Source organism: Pseudophryne corroboree, chromosome 2 (assembly GCF_028390025.1).
Source record: "Pseudophryne corroboree isolate aPseCor3 chromosome 2, aPseCor3.hap2, whole genome shotgun sequence".
Lineage (NCBI taxonomy): Eukaryota > Metazoa > Chordata > Amphibia > Anura > Myobatrachidae > Pseudophryne > Pseudophryne corroboree.
In genome coordinates, this window is record NC_086445.1 from 255627583 (window position 1) to 255649220 (window position 21638).

The following is a 21638-nucleotide window of genomic DNA, read 5'->3' on the forward strand; positions in this document are numbered from 1 at the left end:
AGCTCCAGAGGGACGATCACAGGTACAGCCTGGATGGGTCACCGGAGCCGCGCCGCCGACCCCCTTGCAGATGCCGAATAGAGAAGAGGTCCAGAAACCGGCGGCAGAAGACGTCTCAGTCTTCATGAGGTAGCGCACAGCACTGCAGCTGTGCGCCATTGCTCTCCGCACACTTCACACCAGCGGTCACTGAGGGTGCAGGGCGCTGAGGGGGGCGCCCTGGGCAGCAATGTAATATACCTATTCTGGCTAAAATATATCACATATAGCCCCTGGGGCTATATGGATGTATTTAACCCCTGCCAGGTTCCAAAAAAACCGGGAGAAGAAGCCCGCCGAAAAGGGGGCGGGGCCTATTCTCCTCAGCACACAGCGCCATTTTCCTGCCCAGCTCCGCTGCGAGGAAGGCTCCCAGGACTCTCCCCTGCACTGCACTACAGAAACAGGGTAAAAACAGAGAGGGGGGGCACTTATTGGCGATATTTATAATATTTGAGCTGCTATAAAGGGAACACACTTATTAAGGTTGTCCCTATATATATTTATAGCGCTTGGGTGTGTGCTGGCAAACTCTCCCTCTGTCTCCCCAAAGGGCTAGTGGGGTCCTGTCTTCTATCAGAGCATTCCCTGTGTGTCTGCTGTGTGTCGGTACGTGTGTGTCGACATGTATGAGGACGAGGTTGGCGTGGAGGCGGAGCAATTGCCTGTAATGGTGATGTCACCCCCTAGGGAGTCGACACCAGAATGGATGGCTTTGTTTATGGAATTACGGGATAGTGTCAGCACGCTACAAAAGTCGGTTGACGACATGAGACAGCCGGCAAACCAGTTAGTACCTGTCCAGGCGTCTCAGAAACCGTCAGGGGCTGTAAAACGCCCTTTACCTCAGTCGGTCGACACAGACCCAGACACTGACACTGAATCCAGTGTCGACGGTGAAGAAACAAACGTATTTTCCAGTAGGGCCACACGTTATATGATCACGGCAATGAAGGAGGCTTTGCATATCTCTGATACTGCAAGTACCACAAAAAGGGGTATTATGTGGGGTGTGAAAAAACTACCGATAGTTTTTCCTGAATCAGAGGAACTGAATGAAGTGTGTGATGAAGCGTGGGTTACCCCAGATAGAAAACTGCTAATTTCAAAGAAGTTATTGGCATTATACCCTTTCCCGCCAGAGGTTAGGGCGCGCTGGGAAACACCTCCTAGGGTGGATAAGGCGCTCACACGCTTATCAAAGCAAGTGGCGTTACCGTCTCCTGATACGGCCGCCCTCAAGGATCCAGCTGATAGGAGGCTGGAGAATACATTAAAAAGTATATACACACATACGGGTGTTATACGGAGACCAGCAATCGCCTCAGCCTGGATGTGCAGTGCTGGCGTGGCTTGGTCGGAGTCACTGTCTGAAAATATTGATACCCTGGATAGGGACAGTATTTTACTGACTATAGAGCAGTTAAAGGATGCATTTCTTTATATGCGAGATGCACAGAGAGATATTTGCACTCTGGCATCAAGAGTAAGTGCGATGTCCATATCTGCCAGAAGAAGTTTATGGACGCGCCAGTGGTCAGGTGATGCGGATTCCAAACGACATATGGAAGTATTGCCGTATAAGGGGGAGGAATTATTTGGGGTCGGTCTATCGGATCTGGTGGCCACGGCAACGGCCGGAAAATCCACCTTTTTACCCCAGGTCACCTCCCAGCAAGGTGGACCCCTGGATCCTGCAGGTAGTATCTCAGGGTTACAGGTTGGAATTCGAGAAGTCCCCTCCTCGCCGTTTCCTAAAGTCTGCTTTGCCAACGTCTCCCTCCGACAGGGCGACGGTATTGGAGGCCATTCACAAGCTGTATTCTCAGCAGGTGATAGTCAAGGTACCCCTCCTACAACAGGGACAGGGGTATTACTCCACGCTATTTGTGGTACCGAAGCCGGACGGCTCGGTAAGACCGATTCTAAATCTAAAATCTCTGAACCTGTACATACAAAAATTCAAGTTCAAGATGGAGTCACTCAGAGCAGTGATAGCGAATCTGGAAGAAGGGGATTTTATGGTGTCCTTGGACATCAAGGATGCTTACCTTCATGTTCCAATTTGTCCTTCACACCAAGGGTACCTCAGGTTCGTGGTCCAAAACTGTCATTATCAGTTTCAGACGCTGCCGTTTGGATTGTCCACGGCACCCCGGGTCTTTACCAAGGTAATGGCCGAAATGATGATCCTTCTTCGAAGAGAAGGCGTCTTAATTATCCCTTACTTGGACGATCTCCTGATAAGGGCAAGATCCAGAGAACAGCTGGAGGTCGGAGTAGCACTAACCCAAGTAGTGCTCCAACAACACGGGTGGATTCTGAATTTTCCAAAATCCCAACTGATCCCGACGACACGTCTGTTGTTCCTAGGGATGATTCTGGACACTGTTCAGAAAAAGGTATTTCTTCCGGAGGAGAAAGCCAGGGAGTTATCCGATCTAGTCAGGAACCTCCTAAAACCAGGAAAAGTATCTGTGCATCAATGCACAAGAGTCTTGGGAAAAATGGTAGCTTCTTACGAAGCGATTCCATTCGGCAGATTCCATGCACGAACTTTTCAGTGGGATCTGCTGGACAAATGGTCCGGATCGCATCTGCAGATGCATCAGCGGATAAAATTGTCCACAAGGACAAGAGTGTCTCTGCTATGGTGGTTGCAGAGTGCTCATCTGTTAGAGGGCCGCAGATTCGGCATACAGAACTGGGTCCTAGTGACCACGGATGCCAGCCTGAGAGGCTGGGGAGCGGTCACACAGGGAAGAAACTTCCAGGGCGTGTGGTCAAGCCTGGAGACGTCTCTTCACATAAATATACTGGAGCTAAGAGCAATCTACAATGCTCTAAGCCTGGCAAAACCTCTGCTTCAGGGTCAGCCGGTGTTGATTCAGTCGGACAACATCACGGCAGTCGCCCACGTAAACAGACAGGGCGGCACAAGAAGCAGGAGGGCAATGGCAGAAGCTGCAAGGATTCTCCGCTGGGCAGAAAATCATGTGTTAGCACTGTCAGCTGTGTTCATCCCGGGAGTGGACAACTGGGAAGCAGACTTCCTCAGCAGACACGATCTGCACCCGGGAGAGTGGGGACTTCATCCAGAAGTTTTCCACATGATTGTGGTCCATTGGGAAAGACCAATGGTGGACATGATGGCGTCCCGCCTCAACAAAAAACTGGACAGGTATTGCGCCAGGTCAAGAGACCCTCAGGCAATAGCTGTAGACGCTCTGGTAACACCATGGGTGTACCAGTCAGTGTATGTGTTTCCTCCTCTGCCTCTCATACCAAAAGTACTGAGAATTATACGGCAAAGGGGAGTAAGAACGATACTCGTGGCTCCGGATTGGCCAAGAAGAACTTGGTACCCGGAACTTCAGGAGATGCTCACGGAAGATCCGTGGCCTCTACCTCTAAGACGGGACCTGCTTCAGCAGGGACCGTGTCTATTCCAAGACTTACCGCGGCTGCGTTTGACGGCATGGCGGTTGAACGCCGAATCCTAAGGAAAAAAGGCATTCCGGAAGAGGTCATCCCTACCCTGGTAAAAGCCAGGAAGGAGGTGACTGCACAACATTATCACCGCATTTGGAGAAAATATGTTGCGTGGTGTGAGGCCAGGAAGGCCCCGACGGAGGAATTTCAACTGGGTCGATTCCTACATTTCCTGCAAACAGGATTGTCTATGGGCCTCAAATTAGGGTCCATTAAGGTTCAAATTTCGGCCCTGTCGATTTTCTTCCAGAAAGAATTGGCTTCAGTTCCTGAAGTCCAGACTTTTGTAAAAGGAGTACTACATATACAGTCCCCGGTTGTGCCCCCAGTGGCACCGTGGGATCTTAATGTAGTTTTGGATTTTCTCAAATCCCATTGGTTTGAGCCACTCAAATCGGTGGATTTGAAAATAAGAATTTACTTACCGATAATTCTATTTCTCGGAGTCCGTAGTGGATGCTGGGGTTCCTGAAAGGACCATGGGGAATAGCGGCTCCGCAGGAGACAGGGCACAAAAAGTAAAGCTTTAGGATCAGGTGGTGTGCACTGGCTCCTCCCCCTATGACCCTCCTCCAAGCCTCAGTTAGGATACTGTGCCCGGACGAGCGTACACAATAAGGAAGGATTTTGAATCCCGGGTAAGACTCATACCAGCCACACCAATCACACTGTACAACCTGTGATCTGAACCCAGTTAACAGTATGATAACAGCGGAGCCTCTGAAAAGATGGCTCACAACAATAATAACCCGATTTTTGTAACTATGTACAAGTATTGCAGATAATCCGCACTTGGGATGGGCGCCCAGCATCCACTACGGACTCCGAGAAATAGAATTATCGGTAAGTAAATTCTTATTTTCTCTATCGTCCTAGTGGATGCTGGGGTTCCTGAAAGGACCATGGGGATTATACCAAAGCTCCCAAACGGGCGGGAGAGTGCGGATGACTCTGCAGCACCGAATGAGAGAACTCCAGGTCCTCCTTAGCCAGGGTATCAAATTTGTAGGATTTTACAAACGTGTTTGCCCCTGACTAAGTAGCCGCTCGGCAAAGTTGTAAAGCCGAGACCCCTCGGGCAGCCGCCCAAGATGAGCCCACCTTCCTTGTGGAATGGGCATTTACATATTTTGGCTGTGGCAGGCCTGCCACAGAATGTGCAAGCTGAATTGTATTACACATCCAACTAGCAATAGTCTGCTTAGAAGCAAGAGCACCCAGTTTGTTGGGTGCATACAGGATAACAGCAAGTCAGTTTTCCTGACTCCAGCCGTCCTGGAACCTATATTTTCAGGGCCCTGACAACATCTAGCAACTTGGAGTCCTCCAAGTCCTTAGTAGGCGCAAGGCACCACAATAAGCTGGTTCAGGTGAAACACTGACACCACCTTAGGGAGAGAACTGGGGACGAGTCCGCAGCTCTGCCCTGTCCGAATGGACAAACAGATATGGGCTTTTTTGAGAAAAAAACCACCAATTTGACACTCGCCTGGCCCAGGCCAGGGCCAAGAGCATGGTCACTTTTCATGTGAGATGCTTCAAATCCACAGATTTGACTGGTTTTAAACCAATGTGATTTGAGGAATCCCAGAACTACGTTGAGATCCCACAGTGCCACTGGAGGCACAAAAGGGGGTTGTATATGCAATACTCCCTTGACAAACTTCTGGACTTCAGGAACTGAAGCCAATTCTTTCTGGAAGAAAATCGACAGGGCCGAAATTTGAACCTTAATGGACCCCAATTTGAGGCCCATAGACACTCCTGTTTGCAGGAAATGCAGGAATCGACCGAGTTGAAATTTCTTCGTGGGGCCTTCCTGGCCTCACACCACGCAACATATTTTCGCCCCATGTGGTGATAATGTTGTGCGGTCACCTCCTTCCTGGCTTTGACCAGGGTAGGAATGACCTCTTCCGGAATGCCTTTTTCCCTTAGGATCCGGCGTTCCACCGCCATGCCGTCAAACGCAGCTGCGGTAAGTCTTGGAACAGACATGGTACTTGCTGAAGCAAGTCCCTTCTTAGCGGCAGAGGCCATAAGTCCTCTGTGAGCATCTCTTGAAGTTCCGGGTACCAAGTCCTTCTTGGCCAATCCGGAGCCATGAGTATAGTTCTTACTCCTCTACGTCTTATAATTCTCAGTACCTTAGGTATGAGAAGCAGAGGAGGGAACACATACACCGACTGGTACACCCACGGTGTTACCAGAACGTCCACAGCTATTGCCTGAGGGTCTCTTGACCTGGCGCAATACCTGTCCCGTTTTTTGTTCAGACGGGACGCCATCATGTCCACCTTTGGTATTTCCCAACGGTTCACAATCATGTGGAAAAACTTCCCGATGAAGTTTCCACTCTCCCGGGTGGAGGTCGTGCCTGCTGAGGAAGTCTGCTTCCCAGTTTCCATTCCCGGAATGAAACACTGCTGACAGTGCTATCACATGATTTTCCGCCCAGCGAAAAGTCCTTGCAGTTTTTGCCATTGCCCTCCTGCTTCTTGTGCCGCCCTGTCTGTTTACGTGGGCGACTGCCGTGATGTTTTTCCCACTGGATCAATACCGGCTGACCTTGAAGCAGAGGTCTTGCTAAGCTTAGAGCATTATAAAATTACCCTTAGCTCCAGTATATTTATGTGGAGAAAAATCTCCAGACTTGATCACACTCCCTGGAAATTTTTTCCTTGTGTGACTGCTCCCCAGCCTCTCGGGCTGGCCTCCGTGGTCACCAGCATCCAATCCTGAATGCCGAATCTGCGGCCCTCTAGAAGATGAGCACTCTGTAACCACCACAGGAGAGACACCCTTGTCCTTGGATATAGGGTTATCCGCTGATGCATCTGAAGATGCGATCCGGACCATTTGTCCAGCAGATCCCACTGAAAAGTTCTTGCGTGAAATCTGCCGAATGGAATTGCTTCGTAGGAAGCCTCTTTTCCTGGTTTTAGGAGGTTCCTGACTAGCTCGGATAACTCCCTGGCTTTCTCTTCCGGGAGAAACACCTTTTTCTGGACTGTGTCCAGAATCATCCCTAGGCACAGCAGACGTGTCGTCGGGAACAGCTGCGATTTTGGAATATTTAGAATCCACCCGTGCTGTTGTAGCAGTATCCGAGATAGTGCTACTCCGACCTCCAACTGTTCCCTGGACTTTGCCCTTATCAGGAGATCGTCCAAGTAAGGGATAATTAAGACGCCTTTTCTTTGAAGAAGAATCATCATTTCGGCCATTACCTTGGTAAAGACCCGGGGTGCCGTGGACAATCCAAACGGCAGCGTCTGAAACTGATAGTGACAGTTCTGTACCACGAACCTGAAGTACCCTTAGTGAGAAGGGCAAATTTGGGACATGGAGGTAAGCATCCCTGATGTCCCGGGACACTATATAGTCCCCTTCTTCCTGGTTCGTTATCACTGCTCTGAGTGACTCCATCTTGATTTGAACCTTTGTAAGTGTTCAAATTTTTTTAGATTTAGAATAGGTCTCACCTAGCCTTCTGGCTTCAGTACCACAATATAGTGTGGAATAATACCCCTTTCCTTGTTGTAGGAGGGGTAATTTGATTATCACCTGCTGGGAATACAGCTTGTGAATTGTTTCCCATACTGCCTCCTTGTCGGAGGGAGACCTTGGTAAAGCAGACTTCAGGAGCCTGCGAGGGGGAAACGTCTCGACATTCCAATCTGTACCCCTGGGATACTACTTGTAGGATCCAGGGGTCCTGTACGGTCCCAGCGTCATGCTGAGAGCTTGGCAGAAGCGGTGGAAGGCTTCTGTTCCTGGGAATGGGCTGCCTGCTGCAGTCTTCTTCCCTTTCCTCTATCCCTGGGCAGATATGACTCTTATAGGGACGAAAGGACTGAGGCTGAAAAGACGGTGTCTTTTTCTGCAGAGATGTGACTTAGGGTAAAAACGGTGGATTTTCCAGCAGTTGCCGTGGCCACCAGGTCCGATGGACCGACCCCAAATAACTCCTCTTCCTTTATACGGCAATACACCTTTGTGCCGTTTGGAATCTGCATCACCTGACCACTGTCGTGTCCATAAACATCTTGTGGCAGATATGGACATCGCACTTACTCTTGATGCCAGAGTGCAAATATCCCTCTGTGCATCTCGTATATATAGAAATGCATCCTTTAAATGCTCTATAGTCAATAAAATACTGTCCCTGTCAAGGGTATCAATATTTTTAGTCAGGGAATCCGACCAAGCCACCCCAGCTCTGCACATCCAGGCTGAGGCGATCGCTGGTCGCAGTATAACACCAGTATGTGTGTATATACTTTTTATGATATTTTCCAGCCTCCTGTCAGCTGGCTCCTTGAGGACGGCCCTATCTATAGACGGTACCGCCACTTGTTTTGATAAGCGTGTGAGCGCCTTATCCACCCTAAGGGGTGTTTCCCAACGCGCCCTAACTTCTGGCGGGAAAGGGTATACCGCCAATAATTTTCTATCGGGGGGAACCCACGCATCATCACACACTTCCTTTAATTTATCTGATTCAGGAAAAACTACAGGTAGTTTTTTCACATCCCACATAATACCCTCTTTTGTGGTACTTGTAGTATCAGAAATATGTAACACCTCCTTCATTGCCCTTAACATGTAACGTGTGGCCCTAAAGGGAAATACGTTTGTTTCTTCACCGTCGACACTGAAATCAGTGTCCGTGTCTGTGTCTGTCGACCGACTGAGGTGAAAGGACTTTTTAACGCCCCTGACGGTGTTTGAGACGCCTGGACAGGTACTAATTTGTTTGCCAGCCGTCTCATGTCGCCAACCGACCTTGCAGCGTGTTGACATTATCACGTAATTCCATAAATAAGCCATCCATTCCGGTGTCGACTCCCTAGAGAGTGACATCACCATTACAGGCAATTTGCTCCGCCTCCTCACCAACATCGTCCTCATACATGTCGACACACACGTACCGACATATAGCACACACACACAGGGAATGCTCTGATAGAGGACAGGACCCCACTAGCCCCTTGGGGAGACAGAGGGAGAGTTTGCCAGCACACACCAAAGCGCTATATTTTACAGGGATAGCCTTATAATAAGTGCTCCCTTATAGCTGCTTTTATAAAATCACAATTTCGCCAAATTTTGCCCCCCCTCTCTTGATTTAACCCTGTTTCTGTAGTGCAGTGCAGGGGAGAGCCTGGGAGCCTTCCTGACCAGCGGAACTGTGTGAGGAAATGGCGCTGTGTGCTGAGGAGATAGGCCCCGCCCCCTTTTCGGCGGGCTCGTCTCCCGCTTAAAAATGGATTCTGGCAGGGGTTAAATATCTCCATATAGCCCCGGAGGCTATATGTGAGGTATTTTTTGCCAAAAAAAAAAGGGATTTTCATTGCTGCCCAGGGCGCCCCCCCCCAGCGCCCTGCACCCTCAGTGACTGCCGTGTGAAGTGTGCTGAGAGCAATGGCGCACAGCTGCAGTGCTGTGCGCTACCTTAAGAAGACTGAGGAGTCTTCTGCCGCCGATTCTGGACCTTCTTCTCTTTTCAGCATCTGCAAGGGGGCCGGCGGCGAGGCTCCGGTGACCATCCAGGCTGTACCTGTGATCGTCCCTCTGGAGCTAATGTCCAGTAGCCAAAGAAGCCAATCCATCCTGCACGCAGGTGAGTTCACTTCTTCTCCCCTAAGTCCCTCGATGCAGTGATCCTGTTGCCAGCAGGACTCACTGTAAAATAAAAAACCTAAGCTAAACTTTTCTAAGCAGCTCTTTAGGAGAGCCACCTAGATTGCACCCTTCTCGGCCGGGCACAAAAACCTAACTGAGGCTTGGAGGAGGGTCATAGGGGGAGGAGCCAGTGCACACCACCTGATCCTAAAGCTTTACTTTTTGTGCCCTGTCTCCTGCGGAGCCGCTATTCCCCATGGTCCTTTCAGGAACCCCAGCATCCACTAGGACGATAGAGAAATATCTTACATGGAAAGTAACCATGCTACTGGCCCTGGCTTCAGCCAGGAGAGTGTCAGAATTGGCGGCTTTATCGTATAAAAGCCCATATCTGATTTTCCATTCGGACAGGGCAGAACTGCGGACGCGTCCTCACTTTCTGCCTAAGGTGGTTTCAGCGTTTCACCTGAACCAGCCTATTGTGGTGCCTGCGGCTACTAGCGATTTGGAGGATTCCAAGTTGCTGGACGTTGTCAGAGCATTGAAAATATATATTTCAAGGACGGCTGGAGTCAGAAAATCTGACTCGCTGTTTATACTGTATGCACCCAACAAGCTGGGTGCTCCTGCTTCTAAGCAGACGATTGCTCGTTGGATTTGTAGCACAATTCAACTTGCACATTCTGTGGCAGGCCTGCCACAGCCTAAATCTGTCAAGGCCCATTCCACAAGGAAGGTGGGCTCATCTTGGGCGGCTGCCCGAGGGGTCTCGGCATTACAACTCTGCCGAGCAGCTACGTGGTCAGGGGAGAACACGTTTGTAAAATTCTACAAATTTGATACCCTGGCTAAGGAGGACCTGGAGTTCTCTCATTCGGTGCTGCAGAGTCATCCGCACTCTCCCGCCCGTTTGGGAGCTTTGGTATAATCCCCATGGTCCTGACGGAGTCCCAGCATCCACTAGGACGTCAGAGAAAATAAGATTTTACTTACCGATAAATCTATTTCTCGTAGTCCGTAGTGGATGCTGGGCGCCCATCCCAAGTGCGGATTGTCTGCAATACTTGTACATAGTTATTGTTACAAAAAAATCGGGTTGTTATTGTTGTGAGCCGTCTGTTCAGAGGCTTCTACGTTTGTCATACTGTTAACTGGGTTCAGATCACAAGTTGTACGGTGTGATTGGTGTGGCTGGTATGAGTCTTACCCGGGATTCAAAATCCTTCCTTATTGTGTACGCTCGTCCGGGCACAGTATCCTAACTGAGGCTTGGAGGAGGGTCATAGGGGGAGGAGCCAGTACACACCACCTAGTGGTCAAACTTTTAAAATTTTGTGCCCTGTCTCCTGCAGAGCTGCTATTCCCCATGGTCCTGACGGAGTCCCAGCATCCACTACGGACTACGAGAAATAGATTTATCGGTAAGTAAAATCTTATTTTTTTGGGCCCTGACTACATCCAACAACTTGGAAGCCTCCAAGTCATTTGTAGCCGCAGGCACCACGATAGGTTGGTTCAGATGAAAAGCTGATACCACTTTGGGGAGAAACTGGGGACGAGTCCTCAATTCTGCCCTATCCATATGGAAAATCAGATAAGGGCTTTTACATGACAAAGCCGCCAATTCTGACACACGCCTGGCCGAAGCCAAGGCCAACAACATGACCACTTTCCACGTGAGATATTTCAAATCCACGGTTTTCAGTGGCTCAAACCAATGTGACTTTAGGAAATCCAACACCACGTTGAGATCCCAAGGTGCCACTGGCACAAAAGGGGGCTGAATATGCAGCACTCCCTTAACAAAAGTCTGAACTTCAGGTAGTGAAGCCAGTTCTCTCTGGAAGAAAATCGATAGAGCCGAAATCTGGACCTTAATGGAACCCAATTTAAGGCCCATAGTCACCCCTGACTGTAGGAAGTGCAGGAAACGGCCCAGCTGAAATTCCTCCGTTGGGGCCTTCCTGGCCTCACACCACGCAACATATTTTCGCCATATGCGGTGATAATGGTTTGCGGTTACTTCTTTCCTAGCTTTAATCAGCGTAGAAATGACTTCCTCCGGAATGCCCTTTTCCTTCAGGATCCGGTGTTCAACCGGCATGCCGTCAAACGCAGCCGCGGTAAGTCTTGGAACAGACAGGGCCCCTGCTGCAGCAGGTCTTGTCTGAGCGGTAGAGGCCATGGGTCCTCTGACATCATTTCTTGAAGTTCCGGGTACCAAGCTCTTCTTGGCCAATCCGGAACAATGAGTATAGTTCTTACTCCTCTTTTCCTTATTATCCTCAGTACCTTTGGTATGAGAGGAAGAGGAGGGAACACATAAACCGACCGGTACACCCACGGTGTTACTAGAGCGTCCACAGCTATCGCCTGCGGGTCTCTCGACCTGGCGCAATACTTTTTCTAGCTTTTTGTTTAGGCGGGACGCCATCATGTCCACCTGTGGCCTTTCCCAACGGTTTACAATCATTTGAAAGACTTCTGGATGAAGTCCCCACTCTCCCGGGTGGAGGTCGTGCCTGCTGAGGAAGTCTGCTTCCCAGTTGTCCACTCCCGGAATGAACACTGCTGACAGTGCTAACACGTGATTTTCCGCCCATCGGAGAATCCTTGTGGCTTCTGCCATTGCCGTCCTGCTTCTCGTGCCGCCCTGTCGATTTACATGGGCGACCGCCGTGATGTTGTCTGACTGGATCAGTACCGGCTGGTTTTGAAGCAGGGGTTTTGCCTGACTTAGGGCATTGTAAATGGCCCTCAGTTCCAGAATATTTATGTGCAGGGAAGTCTCCTGACTTGACCATAGTCCTTGGAAGTTTCTTCCCTGTGTGACTGCCCCCCAGCCTCGAAGGCTGGCATCCGTGGTCACCAGGACCCAGTCTTGTATGCCGAATCTGCGGCCCTCTTGAAGATGAGCACTCTGCAGCCACCACAGCAGAGACACCCTTGTCCTTGGAGACAGGGTTATCAGCCGATGCATCTGAAGATGCGATCCGGACCACTTGTCCAACAGGTCCCACTGAAAGGTTCTTGCATGAAACCTGCCGAATGGAATCGCTTCGTAGGAAGCTACCATCTTTCCCGGGATCCGCGTGCAGTGATGCACCGACACCTGTTTTGGTTTTAGGAGGCCTCTGACTAGAGATGACAGCTCCTTGGCCTTCTCCTCTGGGAGAAACACTTTTTTCTGTTCTGTGTCCAGAACCATCCCCAGGAACAGTAGACGTGTCGTAGGGACCAGCTGTTACTTTGGAATGTTTAGAATCCAGCCGTGCTGTTGTAGCACCTCCCGAGATAGTGCTACCCCGACCAACAACTGCTCTCTGGACCTCGCCTTTATCAGGAGATCGTCCAAGTACGGGATAATTAAAACTCCCTTCTTTCGAAGGAGTATCATCATTTCGGCCATTACCTTGGTAAAGACCCTCGGAGCCGTGGATAGACCGAACGGCAACGTCTGGAATTGGTAATGACAATCCTGTACCACAAATCTGAGGTACTCCTGGTGAGGATGGTAAATGGGGACATGCAGGTAAGCATCCTTGATGTCCAGTGATACCATGTAATCCCCCTCGTCCAGGCTTGCAATAACCGCCCTGAGCGATTCCATCTTGAACTTGAATTTTTTTATATATGTGTTCAAGGATTTCAAATTTAAAATGGGTCTCACCGAACCGTCCGGTTTCGGTACCACAAACATTGTGGAATAGTAACCCCGTCCTTGTTGAAGTAGGGGTACCTTTACTATCACCTGTTGTGAATACAGCTTGTGAATTGCCTGTAACACTGCCTCCCTGCCTGAGGGAGTGGTTGGCAAGGCAGATTTGAGGAAACGGCGGGGGGGAGACGTCTCGAATTCCAGTTTGTACCCCTGAGATACTATCTGAAAAATCCAGGGATCCACCCGTGAGCGAGCCCACTGATTGCTGAAATATTTGAGACGGGCCCCCACCGTACCTGGCTCCGCCTGTGGAGCCCCCGCGTCATGCTGTGGACTTAGAGGAAGCGGGGGAGGACTTTTGCTCCTGGGAACTGGCTGTATGCTGCAGCTTTTTTCCCCTACCTCTGCCTCTGGGCAGAAAGGACGCGCCTTTCACCCGCTTGCCCCTATTGGGCCGAAAGGACTGTACCTGATAATACGGTGCTTTCTTTGGCTGTGAGGGAACATGGGGTAAAAATGTAGACTTCCCAGCTGTTGCTGTGGAAACGAGGTCCGAGAGACCATCCCCGAACAACTCCTCACCCTTATAAGGCAGAACTTCCATGTGCCTTTTGGAATCTGCATCTCCTGTCCACTGCCGAGTCCATAACCCTCTCCTGGCAGAAATGGACATTGCACTAATTTTGGATGCCAGCCGGCAAATATCCCTCTGTGCATCCCTCATGTATAAAAGTGCGTCTTTTATATGCTCTACGGTTAGCAATATAGTGTCCCTGTCTAGGGTATCAATATTTTCTGACAGGGAATCTGACCAAGCAGCTGCAGCACTGCACATCCATGCTGAAGCAATAGCTGGTCTCAGTATAACACCTGTGTGTGTATATATAGATTTCAGGATAGCCTCCTGCTTTCTATCAGCAGATTCCTTCAGGGCGGCCGTATCCGGAGACGGTAGTGCCACCTTCTTTGACAAGCGTGTGAGCGCTTTATCCACTCTAAGGGATGTTTCCCAACGTGACCTATCCTCTGGCGGGAAAGGGTACGCCATTAGTAACCTCTTAGAAATTACCAGCTTCTTATCAGGGGAAGCCCACGCTTCTTCACACACTTCATTTTACTCCTCAGATGGAGGAAAAGCTACTGGTAGTTTTTTCTCTCCAAACATAATACCCTTTTTTGTGGTACCGGGGGTAACATCAGAAATGTGCAACACATTTTTCATTGCCTCAATCATGTAACGTGTGGCCCTACTGGAAGTTACATTAGTCTCATCGTCGTCGACACTGGAGTCAGTATCCGTGTCGACATCTGTGTGTGCCATCTGAGGTAGCGTTTTAGAGCCCCTGATGGCTTTTGAGACACCTGGGCAGGCACAGGCTGAGAAGCCGGCTGTCCCACATTTGGTATGTCGTCAAACCTTTTATGCAAGGAGTCAACACTGTCGCGTAATTCCATCCACAGCACCATCCACTCAGGTGTCGACCCCGCAGGGGGTGACATCACATTTACAGGCATCTGCTCCGCCTCCACATAAGCCTCCTCATCAAACATGTCGACACAGCCGTACCGACACACCGCAAACACACAGGGAATGCTCTGACAGAGGACAGGACCCCACAAAGCCCTTTGGGGAGACAGAGAGAGAGAGTATGCCAGCACACACCAGAGCGCTATATAACACAGGGATCCCACTATAAATGAGTGTTTTCCCTTATAGCTGCTTTTTATATATATATATATATATATATATATATATATCTATCCTGCGCCTAAATTTAGTGCCCCCCCTCTCTTTTTTACCCTTCTGTAGCTTGCAGACTGCAGGGGAGAGCCAGGGAGCTTCCTTCCAGCGGAGCTGTGAGGGAAAAATGGCGCCAGTGTGCTGAGGGAGATGGCCCCGCCCCTTTTCCGGCTGACTTCTCCCGCTTTTTCTGGAATACTGGCAGGGGTATTTTTACATCTATATAGCCTCTAGGACTATATATGATGTAGATTTGCCAGCCAAGGTGTCTTATATTGCCCTCAGGGCGCCCCCCCCCCCCCCCCAGCGCCCTGCACCCATCAGTGACCGGAGTGTGAGGTGTACATGAGGAGCAATGGCGCACAGCTGCAGTGCTGTGCGCTACCTTGGTGAAGACCGAAGTCTTCTGCCGCCGATTTTCCGGACCGCTTCACGCTTCTGGCTCTGTAAGGGGGACGGCGGCGCGGCTCTGGGAACGAACACCAAGGTCGGGTCCTGTGGTCGATCCCTCTGGAGCTAATGGTGTCCAGTTGCCTAAGAAGCCCAAACTACCACCTGTTAGGTAGGTTCGCTTCTTCTCCCCTTAGTCCCTCGCTGCAGTGAGTCTGTTGGCAGCAGATCTCACTGTAAAATAAAAAACCTAAATATACTTTCTTTCTAGGATTTTAGGAGAGCCCCTAGTGTGCATCCAGCTCAGCCGGGCACAAGATTCTAACTGAAGTCTGGAGGAGGTCATAGTGGGAGGAGCCAGTGCACACCAGTAGTCTAAAGCTTTCTTTATAGTTGTGCCCAGTCTCCTGCGGAGCCGCTATTCCCCATGGTCCTTACGGAGTCCCCAGCATCCACTAGGACGTTAGAGAAATATATGGATAATTGGTATACCCTGTTACCCTTCTGAATGTAACCTCCTTGCAAGTACACATATCCGGAAGTCCATTAACTTCATTCGCTTTCACCTGTGCCTTGAAAAAGACCGTAATGGTAGAAATGTTTTGAAAATCAGGTGAAAGCTATTTTATAAATAATGGAGAAACTCTGCCTTACAAGCCCACAAACAAATTTGGGATTGGGAGAGTTAAATCACAGAGGGTGTGACAAGGAGCAATTTACTGGACTGAATTAAATGTGTGGTTTTAGCTGAATCAGGGATCACTACCTGGAAAGGAGTCCTAAGACCCGGCGATGTGCCGCCGAGCTGCCCGACCGCCGATTCAACAGATGGGCGACCCGGCGGCGGCGGGGGGGGGGGGGGGGGGAGCAGTGACTTGGGGAGTGCAGTTTCTTCACTCCCCCCGTCACCCGGCTCCGTAGACGTGCAGGCAAATATGGACGATCTCGTCCATATTGGCCTGCATGCACAGCCGACGGGGCATCAGCGATGAACGAGCGCGGGGCCGCGCATCGTTCATCGCTGGTGCCTCCACACTGTCAGATATGAACGTTATCTTGTTCATTATTGAACGAGATTGTTCATATCTTGCAGTGTTATCGCCCAGTGTGTAGGGCGCATAAGGCGTGCACCTATGGGTGTGGTATAGACAATGATTAAGTCGACACCGACAGTCAAAAGGTCGACGGTGTCAAAAGTCTGACAAGGTCAATAGGTCGAAAGTCAAAAGGTCGACATGGTCAAAAGTCCAACGCTCAAAGGGTCGACAGGTTCAGAAGGTTTTTTATTGTGTTATTATGCATTTTTAAACAGTTTTTTATTACATTTGTTGAAATTCGTCACCTCGCGGGCTCGCTTCACATGCCATGATTCCGGCTCAGTGGTTCGCTCCACTTTGCTTGCCACAAGGTTACTAAAGGTAATAGTTTGTGACATGGATAGTAGAAAAAAATGCATGAAAAACCCCTAAAAAAACATGTTTCAACCCAGTCAGTCTTTTGATTGTCGATATTTTGACCTATTGACCTTTTGACTGTCGACCATATGGTGTTGACCTAATGGCTGTCTATCTTTTAACTATCTATCAACCACCTCTCTACACCAATACTCTGTGACCTTTCCAATAGGAAGAATCTGAGCCTCATACGTAAGCAACCTGGAACCTTGTTTCTATGTTTTACCCTTTTTTTTTATTTTCTTGGAAATCATCTCTAATCAGTGTGTATCTTTTTTAAATAATCATAATAATCTTTGTAACTCTTTTTGTAACTGTAAGCTCTATAGTTGTTCTTGAAATTAAAGCATAATTTCTCGTTCTGATATTCTGTGTTCTCAACCTACGACCTTGTGGGGCACATGCTACTGAATTTTAAAGCGTATAAACTGTGAGCGCAACCGAAAGGCTGCTGTGAGTGGAGCCCAGAAGGTTTTGGTGGTCACAAAACGATACATTTTATTGTTAGGATAATTGTCATAACTCCAAGTCACGACCACCCAACACCCAAGTCGGAAGGAGTTTTGAGGGCAACCGCGACACTATATACTCATCTTGCTGTGAGCTAGAAACTCTGGTAGACCATAGAATATTTTATGTATGCTTATGGGCGGTAACTTTTTTTTGTGTGTGTGTGTGGAATACATTGTTACATTTAATGCGCTACATGCATTTTTTATCCTCTCTTTTTGGTAAATATCACTGTTATATTGCTGAAAGTGCTGGGGAGACATCAAAGTAACAATATGGAGCTCCGGTAAAGGACAAATGATCTTCTATTCAGTGAACAGTCCGAGAAGAACTATCTGCAAAGAAAGCGCATTTGAAATAAAGGACATTTGTTCTTCATTTCCACAGATTCCAGTAAGTGAAATACGGGGAGAGGGAGGAAGGAACAGTGTCAAAGGGGTCTACTATGATATCCTAGCTGTCGGGATCCCGGTGCCCAGCATACCAACGCCGGAATTCCGACCGCCGGAATGCCGGCAGTGGGGCAAGCGCAAAAGAGCTGCGCTCACCACGCTACGGGCACGGTGGCGCACTTTGCGTGCCACGCTATTTATTCTCCCTCCAGGGGTGTCGTGGACACCCCAAGTGGGAGAATAGTTGTCGTATCCTGGCGGTCGTGATCCCGGCGCCGGTATGCTGATCGCCGGGATCCCGACAGCCGGGATATCGAATACTTCCCGTGTCAAAGAATTTATTGCTGTTTGGTTTTGCAAACATTGAGAGAGCTAAAGAACATAAAAACTTTCTTTTAAAAGAGGTTTCCTCACTGACTAGGATACAACCAGTGCCATGTTCCAGTTTAACGTTGTTTGTTTAATGCTTATGAATGCAGTCAGCAGATAACCAGTATTGGCCACAGGCAAACTGTAAAGTAAAAACGTATGAGATTTAAATCTTTTCAAACTGTCACACATCCAATGAAGGGTGGTTTGAAAACAACACCATAAACCCCATTAAATACATTTCCTCCTTTAACTTTCTCCTCTAAACTAATGCAAGCTGTAAGCTCTATATATGGCTTATATTAATTCTGGGAGTGTGGGAACATGGGGACTGTCTTGATTACTGGTGGGAATTTTCTTTATGGGGTCATTCCAATTACCCGCAACTTAATCGTGGCACAAGTAAGTCTGCACTTACGGTACTGCCGGACTTGCAGATTTTATGTTCACCGCCCCATAGGGCTGTAAACTTGCGAGCAGGGCCTCCCTACATCTAGGACTGTCTGCTATTACTAGGCTCAGGATTTTTAGGATATAAAAAAACAAACAATATTTTTTTTCAATCCATGTTTTAGTATTTTATAGGCTTTAAAAACTTCAGTTTAGAAATTTATACATTGTGTTTAAACAAAACAAAACCATGAACACTGTGCCTTTATTACGTATGTGTCCTGCTACTTCCTTGCAGTGTTTGCTCCTGCGATGTACTATGCTGCCGGAAGTGTGATCCATTCGCAGCAACGACTTTCCCATAGAGACAAATGGATTGTGGATGCGTGCGTACGCTCGCACCCACGAATCTTGGCAGCCAGCAGTTGCACTTCGTAAGCTATGCAGTAAGGCTGTACAGCAAGGCTGTAACAGGACACATCTGTAAATATGAATTATATATGCAAACTACTCATTCCACACATTTCCACGGTAAATTTATATAGTTTCAACTTAAGAAACAGAATTAGGTCTTTTTAGGTTCAAACAGTCAAAATAGGTCATGTGCCTAGGGGTGACACTTGCTGGGGGGGCATGCTGGGGGGCAACCAATAATGTTGTGCCTAGGGGTGTCTGATACCTAAACGTGCCCCTGATTGGAAGTCCTAATAGTTAGTCACAGACACTACAGGAAGTCCCATTGGGAGGTGTGTCCTCCCTCCAAGACTACCAGACCGAGCTGCGATTAGCAGAGAGCTGGCTTCCTGTAGGAAGCCACTCCCTACCTCGTCAGCCCTAGCCGACATTGGCTGCAATCCATAGAAGCTGAGGTTTTGTGCATGCGCAGTACAGGTGCCGGGACCTGGGTGGCGTGGCCAGCAGCAGCCCTCCTCCCCCATCCAGGTAGGAGTCGATGCTGGAAACTATTAGAATATGTTAGAACTTAAGAATCCTGAACTTAATTATTACCCAGTTTTGTTTTATCACTGTTGTTTCCAATTGTAAAGCGCGGCGGAATTTGTTGTGCTATATAAGAAACTGTTGATAAATAAATAATAAAAAGGGCTGCCTAAAATTTTTTTGCAAGTCTAGAATGAGAACGGGTTGGGAGAGAAGCGAATTGCAGTGCCATTGCAACAACAACTGTCCCCTTCCAAGGGTAATCTGATTGACATCTATAAATGTTCCTATCAATTAGTGAATCATTACTCCTCACCTGCTTTCTTCTCCTTCCAGGAGTTTTCGGTAAGTTGCAATCTCAATATCTAATGCCATCTTGACATTGAGCAGGTCCTGGTACTCCCTCAAGTGACGGGCCATTTCTTCTTTCATATGCTGTACTTCCAGCTCCAGACGTCCAATTGTGTCATGGTAATTAGCTGCCTCCACTCCAAACCGTTCCTCCATATCCCTCATTTGACGTAACAGAGCCTCATTCTGTACAGGAGAAGAAGCCGTGTCTGTTACTAGTTATACATTAAACCTAGACCATAAAATAACCTGAAAGCAGAGATACCCCATTGCATATTGTCATTTAGCACTGCCATGTTATGGGGGTGGAGACAGCATTTGGCCAAGGAACTAAGCAGAAGTAAATGGCCAATGCTACCAAAGAAATATCTATATGATTACAAGTATAGTCTATTATACAAAGTAATGCAGAGATAATTAGACATAATTATTGGACAGATGTATTATTCTGCAGTACAGACAGGCCGAGGACTGATACACTCTGCTGTGTTGTCTGGAGTCAAGTTTTCATTATCTGTATAATTCTACAAGTATATCACTATCAAATAAGGTCCTGTATTTGTAAGCAGGCCACAGAGGCCTGGGACTGAGATGGATAGGGTGAGCAGTAGCCAATCCTGGATGATACTGAGGTGGTTGCCTTAGGCACCTTCACAGCCAATGGGGTATATGCAATTCACGGCGAATCGCAGCAATTTTTCGCCGTTTTTTAATTCGACTAAATTCGCCAGGTGAATTCCGGAAGGTGGCTTCCGGAATTCACCATATTCAATGAAAAACGGATTCGCCAGAATCGCGGGCGAAAATCGGCCGATTTGGCGGATTTTGCCGCGATTTTAAAAAACAAGAAAAAACGGGAAAAACACGGGGAAAAAAATGGCGTGGGGTCCCCCCTCCAAAGCATAACCAGCCTCGGGCTCTTCGAGCTGGTCCTGGTTCTAAAAATGCAGGGGAAAAATTGGGCAGGGATCCCCCGTATTTTTAAAACCAGCACCGGGCTCTGCGCCTGGTGCTGGTGCCAAAAATACGGGGGACAAAAAGAGTAGGGGTCCCCCGTATTTTTAACACCAGCATCGGGCTCCACTAGCTGGACAGATAATGCCACAGCCGGGGGTCACTTTTATGCCGTGCCCTGCGGCCGTGGCATTAACTACCCAACTAGTCACCACTGGCCGGGGTACCCTGGGGGAGTGGGGACCCCTACAATCAAGGGGTCCCCCCCCCCCCCAGCCACCCAAGGGCCAGGGGTGAAGCCCGAGGCTGTCCCCCCCCATCCAATGGGCTGCGGATGGGGGGCTGATAGCCTTTTGTGATAATAAAAAGATATTGTTTTTTCCATTAGTACTACAAGTCCCAGCAAGCCTCCCCCGCAAGCTGGTACTTGGAGAACCACAAGTACCAGCATGCGGGAGAAAAACGGGCCCGCTGGTACCTGTAGTACTACTGGAAAAAAAATACCCAAATAAAAACAGGACACACACACCGTGAAAGTAAAACTTTATTTCATACGCCGACACACACATACTTACCTATGTTGACACGCCGACTGCCACGGTCTCCGACGATCCGAGGTACCTGTGAAAAAATTATACTCACCTTCCAGCGTCCAGAGGTACATCCAGGTCCAGAGATAATCCACGTACTTGGCAAAACAAAAAAACGAACACCGATCCATACCGGACTAGAAAGGGGTCCAATGCTTTCACATCAGACCCCTTTCTCCCGAATGCCGGGACATCACGTGACTCCTGTCACTGAAGTCCCTTCAGCCAATCAGGAAGCGCTACTTCCGTGGCGCTCATCTGATTGGCTGTGCGCTGTCTGTGATGTGACAGCGCATCGCAAAGCCGCTCCATTACTTTCAATGGTGGGAACTTAGCGGCTAGCGGGGGGGTCACCCGCCGGTCAGCCGCTGACCGGCGGGTGACCTCACCGCTAGCCGCTAAGTTCCCACCATTGAATATAATGGACTGGGCTGTGCGATGCGCTGTCTGCTCAGACGCACAGAGCCAATCAGATGAGCGCAACGAAGTTGCGCTTCCTGATTGGCTATAGAGACCTTTCTGTGACAGCTGTCACTGACAGGTCTCTCTGCATTCTGTGCATGCTGTGTCAGCATGGGACCCCTTTCAGTCCGTTTGGTCGGGTATTTGCGGTTTGTTATTTTCTACAAGTACGTGGATGTATCTCTGGACCATGGCTGAGGTGAGTATATTGATCTTTTTTTTCAGGTACCCCTGGATTCTACATGGAGAAGAGGACCGATGTCGGCGTGTGAACAT

General features: G+C 48.9%; 1 protein-coding gene across 2 annotated transcripts in view; it reads right to left on the minus strand.

Moving 5' to 3' along the window:
• PRPH (peripherin) overlaps positions 1-21638 on the minus strand; it is an 86896-nt gene that overhangs the window by 20788 nt on the left and 44470 nt on the right. For both annotated transcript variants that reach the window (XM_063952685.1, XM_063952684.1), the window contains exon 6: positions 19322-19542. In XM_063952685.1, coding sequence (XP_063808755.1) covers positions 19322-19542 — 221 coding nt within the window. The remainder of the gene's footprint in view (positions 1-19321; positions 19543-21638) is intronic.